Source organism: Ciconia boyciana, chromosome 2, assembly GCF_034638445.1.
Source record: "Ciconia boyciana chromosome 2, ASM3463844v1, whole genome shotgun sequence".
NCBI lineage: Eukaryota > Metazoa > Chordata > Aves > Ciconiiformes > Ciconiidae > Ciconia > Ciconia boyciana.
In genome coordinates, this window is record NC_132935.1 from 8,968,156 (window position 1) to 8,992,687 (window position 24,532).

The 24,532-nt window shown below is 41.3% G+C and overlaps 1 protein-coding gene and 1 long non-coding RNA gene across 2 annotated transcripts in view; one reads left to right on the forward strand and one right to left on the reverse strand.

The window, feature by feature from the left end:
• The window catches only part of CCN4 (cellular communication network factor 4), a 57,036-nt gene extending 40,241 nt beyond the window's left edge, over positions 1-16,795 (reverse strand). The window contains exon 1 of the mRNA XM_072851848.1: positions 16,736-16,795. Within this exon, the coding sequence (XP_072707949.1) occupies positions 16,736-16,780 (45 nt within the window). The 5' untranslated portion in view covers positions 16,781-16,795. The remainder of the gene's footprint in view (positions 1-16,735) is intronic.
• Positions 19-3,399, forward strand: LOC140647351 (uncharacterized). Its single transcript, XR_012040714.1, has 4 exons — positions 19-150; positions 1,714-1,840; positions 1,957-2,130; positions 2,724-3,399. It is a non-coding gene; the product is annotated as an uncharacterized lncRNA (long non-coding RNA).
• Positions 16,796-24,532: the final 7,737 nt, after the last annotated feature.

Genomic DNA, 24,532 nt, shown 5'->3' on the forward strand with positions numbered 1-24,532 from the left:
CTACTTAGGTGATGGGAAGGAGAGTTACATCAGCCTGGCCCTTTGAAATATCAAAGAAGCTTTAGAAACAAGAGTATGAAAACATCTGGTTTAGCTGACTCTTGATAACATCAAGCATCTGAGCACTCAGCCAGCCCCACTTCAACACAGGTGAGTATCTCATTTCCACAGAGCTGCTGGCCTTTGCAGATGAGACTTGACACCACAAGAGTGCAAGAAGCTGCAATACAGCAGGAGGACTCACTCTTTTGCTGTCTAAACAGTCTTTCCAAAGAAGATGGATGGGAATCACAATATGGATAGAGAGCCAAAAGCTCCTTTGCTCCTGTTCAGCCTTGTATCCCTGGTACCATGATGCATAAGGTACCAGCAAGGAGCTAATGTAGTAAATCCACCACTGGATTCCCTCAGTCCCTTAAAAAGTGCCAGGTGAAGGGAGGTAACTTGAAATATTATTCAGCGCAAGTTTCCATTACTGAGTAAGAATGCACCATGCTGTGTGGCTTGCAGTCCTCATGCCGGCATGCTTGTAAGGGTGATAATACACCCAACAGCTAAAAGGAAAATCAGGTAGTTCAGTTAAACCAGCCTGACCATCAGCACTCCGGGGAACTGAGTGGTTATTTCTCCAAAGAGCTGGTATAAATCAGATCCACTGATACGGGTGAAGCCACAGCTAAGTCTGAAAAATGGAACTTTCAATATTTAATTCATTCATACAGCCAAAACCATTTATATTCGAGTGAGAATACTGCCTTTGGGGAGACATGACTGTGGTTTCATCCCCCATAAATAGACTCAGATTTATTAGGACAGGTCTTCAGCTGGTGTCAATCTGTGTGACTCTGTTGATTTCAGCAGTATTAATCTGGCTGACAGTGGCTGAACTGTTCCACTGAGAAAGAAAACATGAGGGTTTGAATGACAGTAACAAAAACCCAAGCCATTAAAATACTAGTTTCTCTAAGTTCCCAGTTAAAAACATTGTAGAACTTTATATCAATTTACAAATATGTGTTATATTAGATCTTCAATTATTGATGCCAGTAACTTCAGATATTGTATTTTCTTCATTGCCCTCAAAAGCAATGGCCTGACTATTGTGTTCATCTATTCTTAAGTTCTCATAATTTCCTGTTGGACATTTATGTGGCTATTATGTGGGCAAAAAAGACATTCTGATGGTTTTGAACCAGTACCAGGCATTCATGACAGCAGCAACAGTACTCTGGGGTATCCAGTGTTTTTCCTGAGCAATTGTCTGTCTCAGTATCTGCTCTCAAAAAACATCAGTTTCTTAATTAAAGCTTTCAAACAGAAGTTAGAATAAAAAAGATTTAAAAAAACCCCAAACAACAAACCACCACACAAATAAGATGCCAAGCTCTGAGAATAATTAATAACCAAAATGAACAGGCCACAGAGAATCAGGAATCTGCCAGAAATATGAACAAGCTCTGATAAATCCTTGTTGTAGAAGAGTAGTCTTCTGGAAATACAGATTTACATAATATTTGCTAAACAATAAAAGAATCTGGATTAATAACACATATTGAGTCTGAACCTCAGCTGGTATAAAAATGAAGTCCTTGGAGTTGCATTGATTTGTGGCATTCATGGGTGCAATGCATTATTCATAAATATTAGTTCAACTATTTGAACAAATGCGGGAAGTGCAGGGGAGGAATTAACCTTTGGGTTTGCCTCCTGCAGATGTTTTTCTTGATGCACATGAAAAGAGAGGAAAATATATGGACTAACAAACTATGAAAGGATGAAAAGATGAAGAATCCCAACAAATATTGCACACATTCCTGAAGCGGCACGGTATCCTCCCTTTGTAGGTTGGCCTCCTTCATATCATGGTCTCTTTGACAAGTGATTTTATGACATGCTCCAAAAAATGACTTCACCCACTGCAAATAATGTGCACACCCTGGTATTTCTATTCTCTAGATCAGTGACCACAGAATTACACAACTATTCATTCATCTGGGCCTTTCTTCCTTCTACTGGTGAGGCAATATTGTTCCGGTCTCTGGGATGGAGTTGGCTACACGAGGAAGGAAATCTCCTCTGTTCTGCTGGAAATTCACTGTGGCCAGTGCCATTGCTTCCAGTTGGGTCTAGGTAAAACTGGAATCAGATTTGACCTTTCAATCACGCACTGAGGCTTCCCAGCATTGTAAATATGTCAGTGAATTTCCAAGGTTGGGTTAGATTATACATATCTTTGGTTGGAAAAAAAACCCAAGCCAACGAAATTGCATTAAGTGTAAAAGAATGAAGGCTATAAAACATAACCATCTCCTATCTCAGATGGGCTTGTTTTTCTGTTGGAAAGTAGGTCTACCCTTCTAGCCCATGTGTTATTTTTAAAATATTTTGTTAATAAATGCAGACAAATAATAGACTTTTTTTAATATTAAAGAAAATAAGAAAGAAACCTTATGAGTTGTTTAGAAAAGTTATGAATAGATCCCCAAGAGATCAAACCTGTTTCAAACATGAAATATTCGAGGACCTGTTTTCCCTCTATGGCCTGAGTATCCAAATTCTGCATTCTAACTTTGGTAACATTTTATTCAATGTTTCCTTTGGTATTTGGTTAGTAAACGTTTCTCTTTCAACAGAGCTGCTTTCAGTCTCTGTTTCCTGGGGAAATGGAGCTTATGCAGTCACTTCGTACGTGTTCATGTCTGTCTGTCTGTGTCCCTTTGCAGTAATCCTTTGAGCCTCTTGGCCAAAATTAAGCCAAATTTGACAGAAAGAGAGATATCTCACCGACGATCACATTCCTGCTCATTTTGTGAAAGGAGGCACCGAGGAAGAAGAGAGAGGCCATAGAAGTATTACACCTTTGGGAAAAGTGGAGTGTTTACTCATGCACTATTAGACACCAGAGAAGCCACACAGCTGAGACCTCTCAGATGGCCGACTGCAGGAAAACAACTTCAGCTGGAGTTAGCAGTCAGCCACCAGACACAAATCTGTGGGGAAAGCAGCTTTATTGATGTAGTGCTTACAAAAATACTGCTACTTTAGGCACACGTAGTCCATGTGTTCTTAAGTTCTCATCTTTTTATTTTTTTATTTCTTGCAAGCAGCACTTTGAGCTTTTTCTCCTCCCAGCCCATGCCAATATTTTTCCTTAATTTAGTCTCAGTTATAAAAGCAAAAAGGGTGAAAACAAAGGTATTCATTTTCGTACTACCGCCTTAGGAAGTAAAATATTAAGTCCGTCACAAATTCTTCCCTGGACTCTTTCAAAGTGCAAAGATGCAGTCACCTTCCAGTGGATATAGAGTGGTTCTGCCTCAAGAAGGTGAATAAATTGAGGGTCTGATATGGGCTGTTTTAGAGACCTCAGCAGAAGGAGGTCTCACCTATGGAGAGCATTCAGGATATACGTGTATTTATTACCATTGATAATTGCATCAGAAGCATTATAAATGAAGATAATATATATAAATAAATATAAAATATATAAAATATATAAATCTATATAAATTTTATATAGATTATAATGAAGATGATAATAAACTACTTTTCCATGCCCTGGAGGGCGTTTACCACAATTCCTGCTAGCGTTCGTTATCAGTTTTACAAAACTGGGAGCATTATGATTTTGTTTCCTAATTTCATTTGGAGCACCGTTGTTTGCCAACCCAAAAGACACAGTCCCGAGGCAAAGAAAGGGAACAGGGCACGGGAGGTGATGTATCACACCCGGCGTGCCAGAGCAGGTCACTGCACCAAGCTCTGCTGTTTGTGATCAGCGTCCACCTTGCTCCATCCCTGCCTAGTGTGATAAAACTTTCCACCCTCTCCTGGACTGAGGGCACTACACAGAGTAATCACTGTTTCCTTCTGGGCTTATTTTTCCTTCCTGTTCTTCCTGTCATCCTTTTAGAGCAGGTGGGTTGATATAGACTTGTATTCAACCTGAGGGAAAAGGAGAAGAACAGGCTGGAACAAGGCCCTGAGCCCACATGCTCAGGGGAAAGGTTGGTGCAGTTGATGTCTACCTTGATCCAGAAAATGCTTTTCCTTTTCATCAAGTAATAAAATGGTTTCACGGGTTCTGGCAGTATTTCTTTCTTTTTAACATGGCTTTGGTCCATCTCCCTTTAATCACGCCTAAAATTGTTGAGTCCCTGACAAACTGCTGGGCTGCACACGTTCAGCCAGGACAGGCTTCCCAAAGGGAATTTGGACAAGGAGGACATAGTTTGGGACACTGTGTGAGACAGGCACAGCACGGGAGCGGGGAAGGAAAAGGAGAAGATCCCTGCATGGGATCCACAGCACTGTGCTCCTGAGGCTGCATTAGTTATTCCTGGTTTTAAGCATCGTAAAAATATACAGAGGGTAAAACCTGTATCCCCCACGATTAGAAAAAATTGTGGCGAGTGTGGTTTTTTTTAAAAAAGGAAAGCTAAAAATACAACTTGTACATCCATCAGCCCTGAAAAGCTGAGATGGTCGTTCCTATTATTCATAAGTTGGAACTCAATTTGACATTAGTAGCACCATTAGATGCCAAAAATGAAAACTCTTCACCATATTCCACAGTGTCATTTTCTGCCCTAACGCCGTCACGATACCCACTCCTTACTTGACAAGGGAGAAGTTTGTTGACTTAAAGTCCTGAAGGGACTAACTTGACTTCAGATATCCCAGGTTGAGGACTTTTGGGGCTGATTCCAGTGAATCAAAGGGCCTTTCTCACTCTGTTCCCACTCCAGTAGCTTTTTTGATTTAGCTGTTGCTTTCTACTGGGTTACAAGGTGCAGTCTTTACGTTTGCAGAGCCCAGGACTGTTGTTCAGGGCCTATCATAACATGGTTTCAATCCCTAAATAGTGTGTTCAGGCTGCAATACAGTGGGAACTATTTTAGCTGTAGTGAAGCCACCTCCCCCCCACCCCCCGATCCCGTAGGGTCCTTCAGCTCCATGCAGGCTGATTTCCATTACTCCCACTCACTCTGACTCCCTGACCTCCATTGGGTCCGTCACAACATGACCCCCACATCTCAGATTGTCCTTTGGGGCACCCCACAGAAAGCACCTCTCAGAACAAATGCAAGTGCTCAGTTTTAACGGAGGAAACTGGAATTTCAAGCAAAAGTGGTCACTTTTGACCATTAAGTTCTAGCTTAATCTGGCAAACTCTTTCTGCTGCCTTTTGCAGTCTTATCTGTTTGCTTTTTCAGTCTCAAATGCATTTCTCTGGCATGCTGTCCCTGGCTCCTGGTGGCAGCCCTTGAGGGACTGGCTGGCTGCACTCCCAGCACCTCACAGAACAGGATTCAGCATGGAGCCAGGAAAATGCACAATTCGCCCCCATGACTGAGACACCACAATGCTACCTTGGAGGTAGATAGTTTTCGTTATTTTCAGTTACTTCCAGTTCTTGCAGTCCATGGAGGCAAGGGGTTTCCCAGGAAAGACACCCTTCTCTTTGCACAGTGGGGACTGTTGTCCTCATCTTGTGTCACCTTCCAGAAGCACCTTAGAAAGAAAAATCTCTGACCCGTTTGAGGCCTCAAGGTGGATGCTGAGACTACAAGTAAGGTGGCCAGCTTAGGAAAGCTTTCATGTACTAAAAGCCTCTTGGCTTTATTTATGCACCATATGCTGGGTCAGGGTCCTTGAAATGTACCTGGGGAAAGTGTCCGCCCAGGTGACAGAGAGGCCCTGCTTCCCTCAGGGTGCCAGTGATGGAGTGCATCTCCTGGCAAGGGACCTCCTTGGGTGGGAGCCATCACAACCTCTCTCCTGCCTCAGGACCCCAGGCTTATTGTTTTTTGGAGCAGGGAAGAGCCTGGGCTGAGAGCAAGGCCAAGGCACTGAGCCTCTAGTGAGCAGACTCAGGAGCTGAAGAAGAAAAATGGGAGGGAGAGGCAGGCAAGGGAATATGTCTGAGGTACAGTCAGAGGGCTGGAAGAGACTCAAGGGGTCCTCTCATATCTGCCCTGCCCCAAGGAACAAACTGTATTAACTAAACTCTTCCTGACAGATGTTTGTCTAACTTTGTCTTCAGGGAGCAAGACTGCTTCCCTCTACCCACTCTGCAGCAACCTATTCTAGGCCTTCACTGTCTTCAGAGTTAGAGAGTTAAGCCTAATGTCTACCTTAAATCTCCCTTGCTGCAGTGTAAGAAGTCCACTGTTCCTTGGGCACACTGGAGGAATTATTTCTTTCCTCTTCATTGCAGCATTTAACCAGTTTAAAGACAATACGCATACCTCCACTGAAGCCTTCTCTCCTTCCCCAGTTCTCCCACTCTTTGCTCAGACATCATAATTTCTTGCTCTCCCTGTAATCTTTGAGGTGCCCAAAACCAGGACTAGCACTGGGCCTAGACGGAGACCTCCTGTTTACACCTCCTAGAGTTCACTTATTTCCCACTTACTTCTCCTTGAACAGCAATCCCTAGATTACTTCTGCAGGAAGCCACCTATTCCCACCACGCTGTTTGCTCCCATGAATGGGAATGCCCAGAATGACTGCCAAGGCAAAACAGGTGGTCACCTGAATGGCCACAACCCTGTTGTTAGCATCTGGGAAAGCAAGTCTGGTTGCCACTGCAGCAGAAGAGGGAGGATGTCTGTGACATCAGTTAAATCTTCTGGGATAAAATGGCTGATAATAGCATCAAAATCTAAACAGCAGCAGTAACCACCCTCAGATATGCCCTGGCAGAACCAGTAACCTGCAGGGCTTTATTTCTCTCCCTCTCTGTTATTTCCCCTGTACTAGTTTTCCTATGGCAAATGCATGTCAGTCCTGTTCCTTCATCCTTGGAGAAAAAAAAATAAGTCAGTGTTGTTGATACAGCTGAGGAGCCTGAGCCAACCCCATGCCTACTGTTGTCCTGAACTCCTTTTTGAACTGACTATTTCAGAGGATCTCTGCGAGTTCTTTTCTTTTCAGACCCTGACTTGCATCATCAGCAGAGGTAGTTCCTATGTGCTGCTGTCCAAGACAGGAAGATTTTGAAAGACTCCAGGCTACATCCTAGAGCCCCGCTCCAGCTATTCCTCCAGGGCAAGAGAGCAGCACGGATAACCCCCACTAAGGATAACTCTCCTATCAGATAGCCATCAACATTACAGGATTTAATCTGGGCTAGATTCCCATCTCACTTGAGCAAATTTCATGTGAGATAAGTCCAAAAGTCTTACTACAGCCAAGATGAAATCACACCACAGCAACTTAATCACCTTCTACAGTACGTACTCTGTCTCTCATATCCTCAAGATCTGTCACGAATCTGGTTTTCTTTTAATCATGATTGGTTTTTAACCAACATATGCTTGGTGTTGCTAAGCTCCTTCTGATCTTCAAAGTGTTCAAAAATGGTCTGTTCCACTTGCTGTTTCAACATTTTTCTAGGTGTTGAAAGTATGCTGATTGGTTGATAATTCCCTAGATCTTCCTTTTTCTCCACATCAATAGACCCATATCTGCCCTTTTCTCTCCCTCTTAAGTCTCACGTATCCTTCAAGACAGTGTCTAGCCACTTCTCTGAGCAAAAATATCTGTATTTTCAAAGAATTCCCTTAGCCTGCTTTTTGCTTATGGTAGACTGAATTCCTCCTTCCCACTCATTGGTGTTAGCATATTAGTCATTGGGCCATAGCAGTTTTAGTGAAAGGTATTAACCACTTCAGCTCTCCAGGCATTATTAGCTTTCCTTTCTCACTAAGAAGTGGAGGACCAGCTTCTTCCTTCATCTTCCTCTTCCTGCTGAAATATTAATAGAAAGCTCTTTGTTACCTTTTATGTCCCTCGCTAGTTGTATTTCATTCTGTGCTTTGGCCTTTATGATTTTGTCCCTACATGCTCCAGCAATTCTTTTATATGCATCGTTAGTAAACTGACCTAGTTTCCACTTCTTGCATGTCCTCATAGACCATCTGTCTGATGCATGCAATTGCCAGCCGTTACCAGCACAGGCTGTGTTTCACCTCCAGTCTGGAGACTGGGCGGAACCAGGATCCTCTACCAACTCATTTTCACCAGGATGAGGTTACTAAGAAGAAATATTGTAGGATCATTGCTTCTATGAGCGAAGAGTAACCTCAGTGTTGCACTGGGTTGGAGAAGCAGATGCCTAAGAAAGAGTTGTGCCATCAAATGACAAAAGGTATCAGCCCTCTGTATTCAATTATCAATGTCTCTTAATTACACACTCTCCTTGAAAATTGGGGCATGGGAATTCTGAAGAGGGATAGGGTATTAAATGGTCTCAGACGTACACTAGTGTGCATGAATCCTCTCCCAGCTTTTCTTAAAAGTTTTGCTCTAGAAAAAGTCAAAATGGCAGCACATCCACACCAACAAGCCCAAAGCCTGCATTTCTTGTATCATCTTCCCCGTAAGCATTCCGGAGAGCTGCAAATACTTATTGAGGGATAGCTGTTTCCACTGTACTTTCCTGTGGAGAAGCACGGTGAAGAAAGTGCTGGAGTAAATTATCTGCTGTTTGAGTTATTGTCGTGAATGATAAAACAGATGTTTCATATGCATGAACTTTTCATGATCTTGGGCTGCAGGCTGGCTAGATAATGTGAAATCCTATTACAGCATGGAACAAGGAGTTGCAGTGGGCATATAAGTCCCAAATCTAGCTCCTGATGATATAGTTTTTTCCACAGCTTATCCCTTAAACCACACACGTGCTAGTTCTTGCACATCCAGCAGCATTTCTGTACCCATTCTTAGCTGGAAGCGAGACTTTTGGCAAATTATTTGGAAAACTCCATAAAATACATGTTCCTGTTTCCCCAGCTAATGGTAAGCCCAATGCCCTTCAGTGCGCTTGGGGTCTCTGGAAGGTTTCTGGGCATGATTGTTTCTGTTGCCTTCTCCCAGGTGAGAAGGTTTGTTCTTACACCTACCATTAGCATGCCCTAGGCTTTGCAAGAGCAAATGCATCAAAACCCTTTGCACGGCCCCAGAGACACAAAGAGGCTATAAAGCCAGCTAAGGCAGTTAATTGCTCTGCTTCCCCAAAGCAACATAAAGGAGTTGGAGTACCCTGGAGAATCTGGCATTTACAGAGTAGTTACTGTTGCATGAAAGGCATAACCCTTAAAATCATAGACATAATGCTCAAAGGGATTTTAGGAGATCACATAGTTCAACTTTTCACACTGAGGTGGGCTCAGGGTGAGAGGTAGGTTACAATTGATGATGTTTGCTTACGCCTTTTTTAAAACTGAAGGTGTTTACACAATATATTTCTGGAGACTGATTTGTACCTGCACATGCAGAATGGCTGAGGTCTCAGAAGAGATTTGCACACCAAATCCTCAGTCTATTCTTTCTCTTTGCTGTGCAATTTTCATACCTACTATAGAGCAGCTGACAGGAACCAGCACTGGAGACAGTAGCAGAACTCCCTTCTCCCAATAGCCCCTGGGACTTGAACCAGGACTCACAAACTTTTGGGCTTGCCACCATACAAAAGACTGTAACCCCACACTTGGGAACGGCAAAGCCTTCCTCCAGCCGCACTGTTGGGAGAGAACGATGCCCCATTGACAGCTGCCTCTCCAGTGGGCCTGAACACATGTAGCAGAGCTGAATATCCCCAACATGCTGTATGTGTTGATCCAAGATCAACCCTAGATTATGTGACTGCCATATTCTCTCTTTGTAAACAGAATGGAATGTGATGGAGTTCTGGTATAAATGACTCTGATCTTGAGTAATTCCTTGCAGCACTTCCTTGCATTCACCCTACTAATCATGAGGTTTGGGAAATACTGCTTGAAAGATGTGGTAATGACTTGGAGCCCAGTACAAGCAGTAAAAAATTGCTCTGTTTTAGGAAATATTGTCATTATCCCATAAATATGGCATATCTGCATAGTCTCTGCCTTAGCACATATGGACCATGGAGAGGAAATTATATTACATCATCACATTGTCATGTGCAGTTGGCAGGAATTCTGGGAGCTGTTCCTTAACTCCATGTTCAGATGAGAGGAGAAAGGGGAAAGAAACAAGTGACAGGTAGAGCTGTATCAAGGTAGAAGGTTTAATTTTTTAAATAAGTTTTCATCTGAGACAGATGTATGATGATAGAAATATAAAACCATCTTCCCCCAACTTGGCCAAAGTTTCTATGTGATGAAGTCCTTCCCATGCAGTTTATGCATGTGTTGAAGTAATTTGTTTGCCCGTGTCCTAAAAAAGCAGAGACATTTAGTTTCCTTTACCATATAAAATAAAAGTAATTGCAACATAGGCCAGAGCAATGTATTCAGTTTGGCCCTATATGCTACTCACATCAAAACCCTTAGGAAGAGCATTAAAGGAAGATCTGTAGGACCAAAAAAGGTGGCATTCATCACATCTGCCATTGTAGGAGGTAAACCTGAGCTGGCTGTCTGGGCTGCCATCATAGCCAGTTGAGTCAGTGGAGTTTATGGTTCAGTTCATCCACCCACATATAGGTGTGTACTTCAGGAGATGAACCACCCCCTCAACCTCATGGATGCAACTGATTGGTTTCCATTGACCATAAAGGGAGCCTGGGTTTGTTTGGTCATGTATAGATACCTTATGGAGATATGCACTATGGGATGTCCAACCCACTTATTGACTTCTATGGGAAGCTGCAGAAGACACCCTTCCATGGAACTGCGTGGTTTTGGGGGTTGGCTTTTTTTTTCAGTAGGAAATTTGCTACATAGTGGAAATGCATCACTGATGGATATGCAATGCCAGATGCATACATGGGGGTCTGAGGAACTAGCCATGTTTGACATGCTGGATTGCTACCATGAAAGGAAGAGAAAGGGGTCAAAAAGAACAGAGAAAAATGGGGGGACTCTCATATAACCTGCTTCATAATCCTTTATTAAAAAATGAGATATGCCTACACGTATTAATGCAATTGGCTCTGAAATCTCTGTACAGTAACATATAGATATACCTTGTGCATTACTAGCAGCTCAAAGCAGGGCCATTTTTATAGGGTTTAAGACGACCTTTCTTGTTTCCTGTGAATTGCAAGTCACAGAACATCACCCAGTTGCCTGCAATCAGGTCATGCTAAAGCATTATCTTGAAAAGCATCCAGCCATGACTGCAAACAGCAGGAGACTGAGCTGCCACCACTCCTCTTGCTGATTTGTTCCAGTGATCTAATCAGTCTCCCTTTGGAGAGACTGGTAGACCTTGCCTCTACCTTAAGCTTGTCTCATTTTAACTGCTAGCCAATGTTTCCTGTGCAATTTCTCTTTCTTTGTATTTTCTCCATGCCTCCAAAGGGCACCTCATTTTTCTTACCTAGTAACTTAGAGAAGCCAAATTTTCTAATAACTTACTTATTTCATTGTGAGATATTCTCTTGCAGCCCTTTAGTTTTTTTCTGTGGCTTTTCTTTGCTTCCTGTACAATTTTTCAACATGCCTTTAAAAAGATGGTTATCAGGCCAAGATGCAGTACTCTAGGACTCACTGCTGCTACAAACCCAGGTAGAAATCACATCCCTTCTCTTACTCACTTTCCTCCTCTGTATATGTCTAATGATCACATCAGTGATGTAATTTCCCCCAGCATCATTCTTAAGGTTAAAATTAATCTGTGTATCCAATATCATCTTTAGGTCTGCTTTGGTCTGTGTTTCTAGGATGCAGGTGCCACCTTTATTCAATTGCATTTACTTTCAATGGGCCCAATTTACAAAATGTTTCATCATCTTTTTATTATCACCTAGTCACAGGATAATTTAGTAGTCTGCCAATCTTTATGTCATTAGGAAGCTCTAGATTCAACCCTAAAGCTGCTGATAAAAACTTGGCAGGTTTTGGACCAATCTCTGTGAAATCCACTAGCAGATCTATTGCTTGATAAAATCTATGCAATAGCTGTCAGTTAAGTGGTTCCTTAATGCATTAAAAATATGCTTCAATGTTGTACAGGGCATATATTATCTGATTTTATTTAGAATATTATGTGGTACTAAAAGCCTAAAATATCTAGTGTTAGTTATGAAGCTATGCAGTCTCCTTAATCAGTCAGTTTACTGCCATATGCAAAATATCAGTTTTCTTAGATAGGAGCTATTTTCATATTAACCTGTCATTAATGGTCATTAATTGTAGTCCTAGCCTTTAGCGTCATTGTTGATTTATGAACATGTCTCTTTTTGATACAAATGGCTGGTTGGCTTTCAGCCTATCTTTGCATTGTCTTGTTTGTCCTCAGCAAATATTGGCAGAGAACTAACATTTTTCCCGTCATTCGTAATTTCCCCAGTATTGTGAGATTAAAAGGAAACATCAGGGAACCAGAGACCACATCAGCTTCACTTTAAGATGCCCGAGTCAGTTATCCAGGCCTGCTGATTTCAAAAACAGTCATTTCATGTTCTCTGAACCACTAAAGGGTCAGAAGGAAGTTTATCATCCTCATGTGATCTTAGTGTATCATCCTGCTTGCTCCCAAATACAGACTAGAAGCATGCTACCTTTGTTGTTACTAGCATTTAATTTGTTCCTGATACACCTAAAAAACCTCTCTTTCTTCCTCTCTTTGGCCTTTTTAACTCTGGATAGTGTCTGATGTCTTCAGCTTCCCTTATCAACCACCTAATTAGAGAGAAATCCCAAAACGTATTTCCAACCTTCTCATTTGTTATATTCTCTTATTTTTAAATTGTTTTCACTCATTGCCTTTACTTGCCAATTCCACTTTTAACTAAAACTGGTGGGGTTTTTTTCTTCTCTGATGATCTGACACATTCTTCATAAATAAAGTCCAATTGTTATTCCTGATGACTCTTACTCTTCTTTCTTTTAGTGCATTTTAGTGCATTTTTGGTTGCAAACCACAAGCTTATAGGTAAACCTCACTGTTTCCATTTCTGCTATGGGCAATGCTGAACAAGTGTTAAAAAGAGTTTGAAACTTCAGCATGAGACTCGCAGCATACAGACACATTAGCTGTGAGCATCAAAAAAGTAATAATTAAAAAAATTAAATCAGTGCAAGTAATCTATTGGTGAATTTGTTAAAGCATCTACCTGAGGGCATCAGAGCAGTACACAGGGCATCAGTTTGATTATCGGGAGAATTAAAGCATCGACTGACCTCTGCCACTGCCTGGCTGTGTGACCACAGTCAACTATTTCTCTTTACTTGTCCTTTGAATATGAACAGATAACAATAAATAAATTGTATAGTAAATATCTATGCCCAAGAACAGTTCAGTGGAGGTTGCAGATGCAATCACAAATCTGGTGTTCCTGACTGTCCGAAAACTTAACTTGTAATGAAAAAGTTTTCTTCTGCATATTTCCTCTTGTTTGTTTGCTTTTTTAATATGCTGTTTCCCAGGGATTAGGTTTTACTGAGAGAAGAAGTAGCTTTCTTTTCATACCTTGCTGTTTGTTTGCTTGCTTTTTTAATATGCTGCTCCCATGGATTTCTCCTTTTTTGTGGTAAGTGAAGAATCCCACAATGTATTGCATCAGTCTCTGCACTATGCACCACCAACACAGCTTGAACCATGTCTTGAGTGCTGCAGCAGAGAGCAGAGATAGAGCTAATATTAACCGCTCGCCGGAAGCGTCTATCAGCCACAGCCAGCCAGGTGTTGCAAAGCGCTGCGCTGCTGAGCCTGATGTGGTAGGCACAGGTGAGTCTACAGAGAGATCTTGTTTTTCTCTTTTTGCCTCCTGCTTTTATGTCTCTGAACTACTGTCAGTCTGTTTTTACCAGTGGGGGCCCTGCTATGTAGAGCATGAATATATGTAGCCACACATTCATGCTCCAGCATCGTAGCAGGCTCACAGAGTTTGCTTGAGAATCACCCATGATAGAAAAATGCTGGTTTTTATGACTAAATGCAGCTCAAATGAATACATCTGGAATTCCACACAATGAAAGAAAAAGGCAAATCTCGACCCTAGACTTCCTTGCAGTGAAATTTCAAAGGCCAGCAGACAGCAAGGCTCTTCTTGCATTTCTCAAAAAGATTAGAATAATTCAGGAAGTCTGACAAATGTCTCTATATCTCTCCCTGTGTTATGACAAGGTCAAGGTAAATATTTGTATTGCTCAATTCTTACACTGTGTCTCCATTATGGCTGTTGCTGAGGATGTTGTGAACTACCAGCTATGAAGGCAATGCAGGAGACACAGGGACGAGAGGGAAAAATAATTCACCCCCTGGAAGCTACTGAAATCTGTGGAGGATCCCTTTACAGATGATGGGATTACTCCTGGCAGGGCATGTTCTTCTCCGTAAAGCAATCACTGGCTGATCTTTTGAGGACTGAGTGACCCCAGCTGTGCTCTTGTACTCTGGAACACTTTTTAGGAAACTATTAGAAAATATGATTTCTGTAGTCATTCAAATTAATTACAGATTGAACATTTGTATAGGAAACTTAAACTCATGGCTGTATTTCTTGACTGTCCTCAGCATTTTTTTTAAATGAGTCTTATTCTGAAGATGCTGGAAAACAAGTTTTTATTGGAAATTCTATTGAAAAGTTGCAAACAACATGTAGTCAACTCAAAGTCCTGTGTCTGTGTCTATATTATTTTGCTGAGGCTACTTATTAATTCCACATTTATTATCTTGTTTTGATGATTTCAGCTGGCAGGATGCAAAATATGAATGGCACCAGCAAAAGTCATCATGATCTATTGGTTGACCTTAATCTCTGAGCGACGTACTTGCCTGTTTCCATTCTTCCTTAGCGAATATTGGGTGATACGTTCACACTGTCAGATAACATTACCCAAAATTTACTTTCAAGTCTACTCCCTTGATCATTCACTCTGTCTAAATATTTATTGTAACTTGTGTTTTCTTTTGGAGTGAACTATCTCTTCATCCAACACAAAACCTGTCATGGGGGATAGTTCAGCTTAAGGGCCCTTCCCAATAAACAGGACAGGTAAGACTGCAGTGTACGTGGCTCCAACCCTCATACTGCATCCTCCAACACAAACAGTCCTCCAAGGCATGTAATGTATTTTGATGGTTCATGCCATCAGAACACCCCTGGTCCACAGAGTGGTCCACAAACTGTTTTGGAAAATTGAAACAAAAATAATGCACGTAAATGGATAATGATATCTTAGAGTCACAGGTTACCTGATGCCCAGAAAAGACCTGTGCCAAGTGCTACGTAGTGTGACAACTAGAAAGTGCCGGCACTGAATGATGTGGGTACAAGCTTTCTGCACCATTTGGTTGTGGGCCCATATTCACTCCCTGAATGGCTATAACAGATATATTTAACAATAGAAATGCAGCCTGAAGTGTCTTTGCCTTGGCTATGCAGCTTATAAAGTCTTCCCACTGGACTCCTCTGTGTCCAGTCCTCTAGGCTTAAGAAAGAGATTTTACCTTTCTGTTCCTCCTAAAATATTCAGAGTAAACATTTTTAAAGTTGAAATATCCAAACAATATGTCTCAATCTGTGTTTAACACACACAGATAACCCACTTGATTTTTTATTAAGCAGCCCCCCCCCACATCCCCCCAGTACTGTAGAATATACCAATATCCATAAATGGTGAAAGAACCCTGGAATCCCCAGCAACCCTCCAAAAATAAAGAAATGACTGTTATTATCACAGTATGTAATGGGAATGCTATTTGAGATACATCATACTCTTTACACACTGCAAGAAACATCCTCTGGTGCTTGAATCCCATCATTTCCCTTGGAAAAAGGTCATAGAATCAAACCCACAAACCTTATGTTTAAATAACATCGCAGGCCTGGCTGCAACCCGTAACAGCAATGAAAATGCTTAATTAAGGTTTCCAGTTTACCCCTAATTCACTCCACATTGCTTAACTATTACAGTATATGTCTCACGTTGTACTTACAGTGAGATGTCTCAGGAACTGAAGAGTCCCTCTACACCCAGGCCGTCTGGGTGAACTGGAAAGGGTTTTGTCTTAGTTCTTGAACTTATTATTTCTGTGGGTTTCTGAGTGATCTTTAATGTTATTTGAATACTGCAATCTTGGTAGTAGAATCTGGATTTTACAATTACATTCAAAGAATTCAAAGGCAAACTAAATACGGCAACATTATTAGCAAAATTGTTAAAGACTACTGCTTTACTTTTTTTTCCTTCTATCACCAGAGCATTCAAAGATAAAGCACTAAACAAAGATCTTAGGAGACAGGGCTTTCTCACAAGGTTTCTAGGTGACTTTGGACAATCACCTAGGTCCAGATTTAGCCCAACTAGCTTTGATTCTAGGCTTCCTATATTGTCAAAGGATGAGAAAGACAGAGAAAGAAAAACAGAGGGAGTAGAGACTTTCAGAGAGAAGTTCATCCCACATTAATGAGGATTGCCCAGGTGACTGACTTTCTTCTTTGAAAGCTGAGGGAACCTTGGCCAGCTGTTTCCTGTTCGGGGAGCTTCAGTCAAGCAAGTAAACTATATAAGAGACATTTGGGCATATGTCTCCAGGCAGCAGTTCTTTAACTGGTGAAGGTTGACCTTTGTGCAATGGGGAACACTGAAGAAAGATTCACTAGAGAGCAAGAGATGCTGCATCCACAGTATCTCAGCTGCGCAAGTGCTCAAACACAAGTCCTGTCAGCAGGATATGATATTCATATGGTCCTTAAACTCACATAGAGGGTAGGGTCTTCACTGGTCCATGTGCATTGGTTTCATAGGATGTTAGCTCATATCAGTAATAAGGTCTGGAATATTTTAAGCCTTACCCTGTCTGCAGAAGAAGAGGCACATTTTTTCAGCATCCAGCACATGGGGTTCTACTCCACGTCCTGCAACAACAACATGCCTTCCTGGGAAAGATTGCCCAAAAAAATATTTAAAGAGTGGCTATATAATTTTTTTTTTTTTTGAAACTAAAACACATCAGCTCACACAACCGACTACCCCTATACAGAAGTATGGCCTCTCTTGAACTCCCATTGCAGGTTCACCATGGCTCGTAACACTGTTCTAGGAGTCCTGGTGAAGCAGAGTCCTGCAGACTGACTCCCAGAGTTACCTGCCTAACTCTGGGCATTGCTGTGATGAAAGGTATATCCCAGAGAAGCACAGCAGATCAGTTGAAGACAAGCTGATGCTTCGCTGTTGCTGTCCTTGTTAGTGCCTGGTTCATCTGGCCTGCTCCAAGATTGCAATTTATCAACTCAGGTCCTGCTGCTCATTGTAAATTACTATTTACCTCACACACACTTCTTTAATAATGACCCAATTTTACAGCAAATTTAATACAGTCTAAATATGAAACATGTTTGGCTTTGTAAAGTTGCTTCAGTGCTATGTTGCCTTTTATTGGCAATTGTATTTATTTTTACAGGGACAGTGTTTTTCTTTGCCCATATCTTGCAATATGATTAAGACAGAGGCAGAAGATTAACCCTTCTACATCCAGACCATTAAAACCCAAAGCACATCCAGCCAAGCTGCAGAGACATACACAGACTCTGCTCAGGGAAAAACCACTAAACCTGTAAGGCTTCCCAAAACCAGGGGCATCTTTGTACAGGAAGGACACATTTTGCTAGGAGAAGGTTGTGCCCTTAGTGAACTCAACGTAGTAAACTATTATAATAACCAAGTTTATAATATCTTGGCTCTGGCAGCTTCCTCAGTGAGTGGCTTTGCCTAGCACCGTCTTACTGAGTCTAGAAACTAATTTCATTTTTTAATGAGTCTGTAAGCTATGTCTACGGCAAGTGACAACCACGCAGTTACCCAGATATGCTTTAAACTGACTAGGATGAGTATCAACAATCCAGAGCTTTAATGTGGATTTCTTTTCTCAGGCAGATAAACTAGCCCAGGCCATCGACAGGCTGCTTCTAACATCCAAAGGGGAGTGCTGATTGGCATGGGCCAACACTGGACCAGCTTTTGTGCTAGCAATTAAACTTTAGGCATGACCACAGCACAGTTAAGCCCATTCCCTTATTTTAATACTACAGCTGTAGCCTTCCAAACAAGTCTGAATCTAGCTTGATGTTCCTAATCCTGATGAATGCCTGCAAGTTAGCACAGACACTAAAAAATCCAGAGGGTCACACTTTATTAAGAACTCATGTTATTTCATGAGGCAGTGTTATTTCATGGCAGTTGAGGCTCACATTTTTACAAGACATAGGACAAAAAGAAGTTGGTTTGCCAAGAAAGGATGTGTTCATTACCACTCCATATATGTATCACAGATGTCTCACAAGACAAAAAGCTAAGACTGTTCTGCAGCAGTGCAGATGATAATTTATGTTCCCCTTCCACAGCTAACTGTCCTTCCACGATTACAAAATATTTCCTTCTCTTTCCTCCTTAAAAAAAAAATAGTAAAAGCGCTGGTCGGGATGCTTGGTGGGATGATGGAATGTCTGTTATGCTGAAATAGGGGACTGTGTTGGCTAAACATTGATGTGTGGAGTGTAACTTTTATGTAAGTTGTCATCTTTAAACATTTAACAGCTGCTCCTCACACAGGATGCCCTCTTTCCCTGCAGGGGAGCACACAACAAAGCCTGTGGTGCTGAAATATTTTGCGTTCTGGGATTTAGAACATCTCTTCTCTTAGGGCAGCATATAATAAAAAATTAACCCATGGATCATTAGGAAATGTTTAGTGAGGGTGAGAAGGCAGGCAGTGTTTTTGTACTCAACTGAGCCCCTGTTACATGGTGGCTAACAGATGCTTTCGTCCTGAGATGAAATGCAGACTCAAGGTTCAAAAGTAGAACCTGTGTTGCCAGCTTGCATTTCTGAAACAAAACTATGGGTGTTTACTGAGACTAAAGCAGCTAATGTCTTCCAAAATAAAGGACACTGAAATATAGCAAAAGTGCAAGCCCAGTCATGGGATAAGAAGTCCATCATAGACTGAAACCATGAAAGGATCTAATCAGCCTTGTATTTTACCATTTTTTCTCAGGATGAGACCAATTAAGGGCAAACCTTTTGTGTCCTCTTTTTATTTTTGGTTCGGTGTCATTGTTATGGGGAACAGGATGGAGAGTTTTTATATATGATTCTATGATTCTATTGTTCTTGGGTTTGAATTTATTTGGGCAAGTTACTCATCTGTTACTAATTATATTTGTTATAATGCCATGGACATGCTGTTCTAGAAGAGCTTTTCTGTATTTTTTTTCTTCTTTACTGTTTGCTGAATATGAATTTCCCCTATAAAATCCTAGCTAGGATCTCACGACTCTTATTTCTGAGTATTTATTAATCACAATAATTTGCTCAGGAACCAGGAATAAAATTCTCAGCTAAATATCACATATACCTAGAAAATTAAAAAAAAAGATATGACTCCGATCTGCATTGTTGTCCACGCTCCAAGTGCTACTCTTTAATAACACAGTATCTCAGGCACAGCATGGAGGATGAGCATGTTACAGTAAACAGATTCTTTCTCTGGTAGTTCTTCACCAGTAATCTCAGTTTCACCACTGATTCAAAAAGCACAGGGCAAGGCCAACATTAATACTGCTCCACACTCAGAATTTGGGGCTGTTTTCATTTGCTTTCAACATTTTCACACAAACAGATTTGCCTTTTCAACCAAACCACAAGGGTTAGAAATGTACTTTTATTTTAAAAGAACAGGCAAATCCTTGCAAAATAGCATGACCCCAAAAGCTGGCTTTTGAAGGAAAAAAAATCATGGGTCTTCTAATGATATCATTTTCCTTCCAGTTTTATTCTTTCCAATTGCCAGTTAGTCTAATCCTACATCTCTTGCTAAATACTAAACACAGGTTGGAGAGCGAGAGAGGCAGAGTTCATCAGTTTGACCACAAAAATGTTGAGATGTCCGAGCTAAGCTAATCATAGGCACATTCCAGTGTTGATGGAAGAAAACAGGGATGGGTGATCGAGACAATTTATTTTAAACACCTATCTTAGTATGAGAACATTTTCCCTCTAGGATCGACCAATGAGGGAGTCTAGTACACTATTTGGAATACATGCATAACAGATGCATAATCTAATTATTTTAGATGACCTTAATTCTACCCTGTATGCCTTCAACAGAGCCCCCACAAGTCATGGCATGCCTTGCAGTATAAAAGTCTTCTGGGAAAATACCAACCTTTGCAAAAGGCCAGAGCAGAAACCATACATGAAAGAGTGCTTCAAAATAGCATTGAAGTGAGACATAAACAACGTGCGTCCTCTGTGCGAGGACGAATTCTGCCATCCCACTGATGTCCTGCTCCTGAACTTTGGATGTTGCAGCCCTCTGGGATCTGATAATAGGGCTAAAATATTTCACTTATGAAATCAGTTCTTATAACAGACATGGTCACTTAAAAAAGCCAAAATCCCATGGAGCAGTACTGGAAGGGCAGTATACCCAAGATGGAAACATCTCTAAGATTGCATATTGATTTTCTACCCTGTGCAAGTCATTCCCACTTGCAGTACATATACATACCAATATCTTTGGAAAATAGAAACACACTGAAAATCTGCTGAGGATCTTCAGCTCCATCTTTACCACAAGCTGCCCCGCTCTGATGTTGAGGTATAATTAGAACATATGCTTTCTTTCGTCACACAAAGCCAAGCCACAACAATGTGCAGTAATGGGTACTTACGTTGTTATCGTTACTGTGGGTCAGACAGGATCTAGCTCAGAAGCACCATGGTGAAAGAGCGCAACCCTAATTGCCTTGAAATTGGGTCTAGAGGGAGCAGTTTCCTGTCTAAACCTGCTGTGCTAATTATAGTCCTGCAAAATGAACATGAACTTTGACCCATGTGTGCAGACATAGCTTGGATACAACCCTTGGCCTGGCTCCAGTAACAGCCTCCAGGTGGGTGGGTCCCGGCACTCATGAATCACCACAAAAGCAGATCCTCCTGTACATTGAAAGAGGTGAAAAAATGCTGGCTGAACAAAGAGATTCTAAACAAAATCTCTAATGCAAACCAGGAGGGTAGAAATGCACAAAGAGTAAAGTTGGCAGACAGGTCTTGTGAAAGTATATTTGTCTAAGCACAGCTTGGAACATAATATAATTAAGATAGGAAATTGAAGGGAATCCAAGTTCAAACTCCGGCTCTTGTAGACACTTGTTTCATATTTTTCATCAAGACACTGATTCGATCCTTCAGAGCTAATAAAGATCTTTGACAAACTGGGTCCCAGGTCGCCTCCTCTCTGCAAACTGGAGAACTTGTAATTCCTCTCTATACATCTCGGTTTTTGCATGAGCCCTTTCCCCCACGGTCTTGTAACCACATGAAGGATAGTTAAAATATATAGACGTAGCTATACACTTTGCATTCATAACTTGTAAACAGAGATTGACATAAAACTCTAGGGTCTGAAATAAAGAAAAAGTATGAATAATAATTTAGAGAAGTCATTTAAATGTGTCAAAAGTTTAATTTCCTGGGGATATTTCAACAGTAACAAAGTGAGCTGAACCTTCTTGGATCCTTGGTAATTATCAGGCATCCTGAAACAGTAGTTTAGTTGACGTTTTAGATCTTATAACGGAGATTCTATATTTGAAATATAAATGGGAATTATGTTGTTTAAAAATTTTGAACGTAAAAATAATACCCTAGAGGGCATGAATGTATGAAGAGGGTGTACATTTGGTGGCTGTCAATCCATAAGAATGTGTCTGTCATTTAGGTCAGCAGTGACATGTAAATTCACTGAAAGTATCCCATAAATGAGTGGACAGATAGGCTAATAAATGTATAAAATACTGAGTGGGGGGCTAACTCATCTTCTGATTCTTCCTCTAATGCACTTACAGTTTACATCACCTCCTGTCATGTCGGCCCTGGCTCTGAGATGGTGAGAACCCTGTATTGCCATAGTGACAAAGGCAGCTAGTCTGCTTATGTACTCCTTTGCGAGGCTAAACGCTTGAAGTGAAATGCAGCTTAGCAGGATTATGCTACTATGGTGTACTGAAACATTGGCCCATCTCACTGAAAGAAGGTGTATGCCTTGGGGCTATGTCTTGTGCTGTCCTAGGGTGATTTTTTTCTATACTTTTGCTTGTAAAATCTGCCAGTCTAACTTGGTCTGCATCCCTCCCTGCTTACAAGGTTATCCCAGGTAATTTAAATTTCATGGACCTTTGGCTGAGATGAGACAAGGCTAGGAGATGAGGTAAACTCGAGACACTCAGGTGAAACATCTCCATTTTTTTGGCCTAAAATTCCAGGAGCTAAGGCTGACCTATGTATGTCAGATGTCAGATTGTGATGTCTGAATTTAGTAAAATAAATCCCTCCATTGGTATTGTCTCTCAGAGGGATTTCTCACTGTGCCTGAAACACAGACAAACCTCTCAGAAATCAATGGTACCATTGTAAGGTGGTAAGACATGTAAACCAAGAAAATGGGGAAAATAAGGAAAACTATCCTCAGCAAGTTCCCTCCGAAAAAAAATCAGTGCAGCAGGGAAATTATCACTGGAATTGTTCACAAGGATCTTGGGGAATTGAAGGACTTTTATAAAGGAGCATTTTTAAACAGGTCAATTCATCCACTGCAGCCAATCACAAATCCCATCTAGTTTTCCTTCTAAGCCTGGCAGAAGGCACTGTAGCCAAGGTTGCATGATTAGACATTGAGTGTTAAGGACAGTAGGCTTTTCATTAAGGAGGGTTTTCAAAAGCACCCAATTTCAAACATGTTTTTGAGCCTCCTAGGTACATCTAAAATGCCACAACTTGTGTAGGATCATTAATTATTGATTATTTGATTCCAGCCAGAACTAACAAATGGAATGTGCTAAACTAAAATGAGAGTCTGCCCTAAAAGTCTTCAGCCTTTAGTAGGGGCATCTGGTCATTTTGTATTCAGCCTCAAAAGGGTAATTGTTATTCAGTTCCAAAACCCTAAGTACCAACAAATTCTGAGCACTATCTATCAATGCACTGTATTAAATACATCTGACAGTGGAACAAGATTTTGAAAAATATTGCAGCCAGGGCAGGATTACTGATGTCTCGTCTGTTACTACAGGTAACTGGGTACAGTAATCAACACTAGTGATGTGATGACAAGGGGAAACATCCAGAATTGGATCTCTTTTTTAGTAAAAGGTTCTCTGAACTTGGCTGTGCAAAAAATTGGAGTAAAGGGAATGTTCAGCTTCCAGGTTTCCAGGTTATGTTAGTCACACTGGAATTAATAACACTTAGAAACAAAATGCCTTCTTGCAAAAACACAAATGTGACTTTGGTAAAAATGATAAATTTTTCATTGATGCAGGCAGTGAACATAATAGAGAATAAATCTGTGTTTATCACATGAGAAGCCCACAAAGTCTCCAGTACCTGCATTTTCTGGGTTAGGGAACAAAAGGATCATATGGCCATAGGCACGGTGGAATTTCCATCACAGCAGACCAGAAACCCATGTTTTCTCATCTCAACACGAAAGAAAAAATGAACACATGCCTTGGAATTATGAAACTGTGGTTGAATTTCCAAGAAAGCTTAGCATCTGTGATTGAGCCAAATGCCTCAAGCCAGGAATCCTGGTGTGAGCATATTAGAGGAGGAGAGAGTGTTTGGGATGCTTGTGGCAAGGAACGTCGTCAGGGTCAGAGAGGTCAGAGGGGCTGCTCAGAGAGTGGGACAGGCTACTGTGCTGGTGAAAACAATGTGGAACCTGGTCTCCTGCCAAAGGGACTACAGCAAAAAACAGTCAGAGATGAACGTCTCACTAAACAAAACAAGACCTCCTTGACATTTCATGCATTCAGAACTGACTGATGATGAGCTCTAGAATAGTCAGGCAATCGGGAATCCCAAGAAAGAGCATTCTGAAGAAAAGGCCCCAAAACTGAAAGATGGTTGTGAAATGAAAACTGTTCTTCAAGAGAAAACCTGGGTCAGAAATGTATCTTTCAGCTGCGTTTTCTTTAATCCCTTGTCTCTTCCTTAGCTGCTTCTCTATCTCAGACACAGACACTCAGACACAGCCGTGAACATGGCTCAAAGGAAAAATATTAAATTTTTTATATAAAAATAAAAAAATAAATTTATCTTCATATTAAAAAAAATACTAAGAGGAAAAAAACAAACCCTAATAAACCTGTCACTTCAAATTTTTATTCAAAATGTATTCAAAGCTCTGTCTTCAGGACGGGTGAAGGAAGAGGGAACTGGAGATAGGTAACATGTTGACTGACACGTGGACAGTCCTTACAGCAGATGGAACCGTTAGGATTTCACTTTGATGATTCACCCTGGGAGAGAACCAATCTGAATTGAGAAGTCCCCTGCTCACACTGGCATTTTAGGGTCTCAGGGTGGGATTCCTCTGGCTACACTAGGGTGTCTCACAGGCATCCCCTAATAGAGGACGATCAGTCAGTAGACTTTTAGGCCATGAAACATCTGATCCATGAGGTGCATCAGCCCTGAGAGGAGCCCTTAGGCCATGCCCTAGGCTGCTCTGCCTCGCCTGCACAGCCTCTGCCAACAGCTGCAGGTGGTCCTTCCCTTCAAAAGGCTCCAGGAAAACCTGCTCCCAG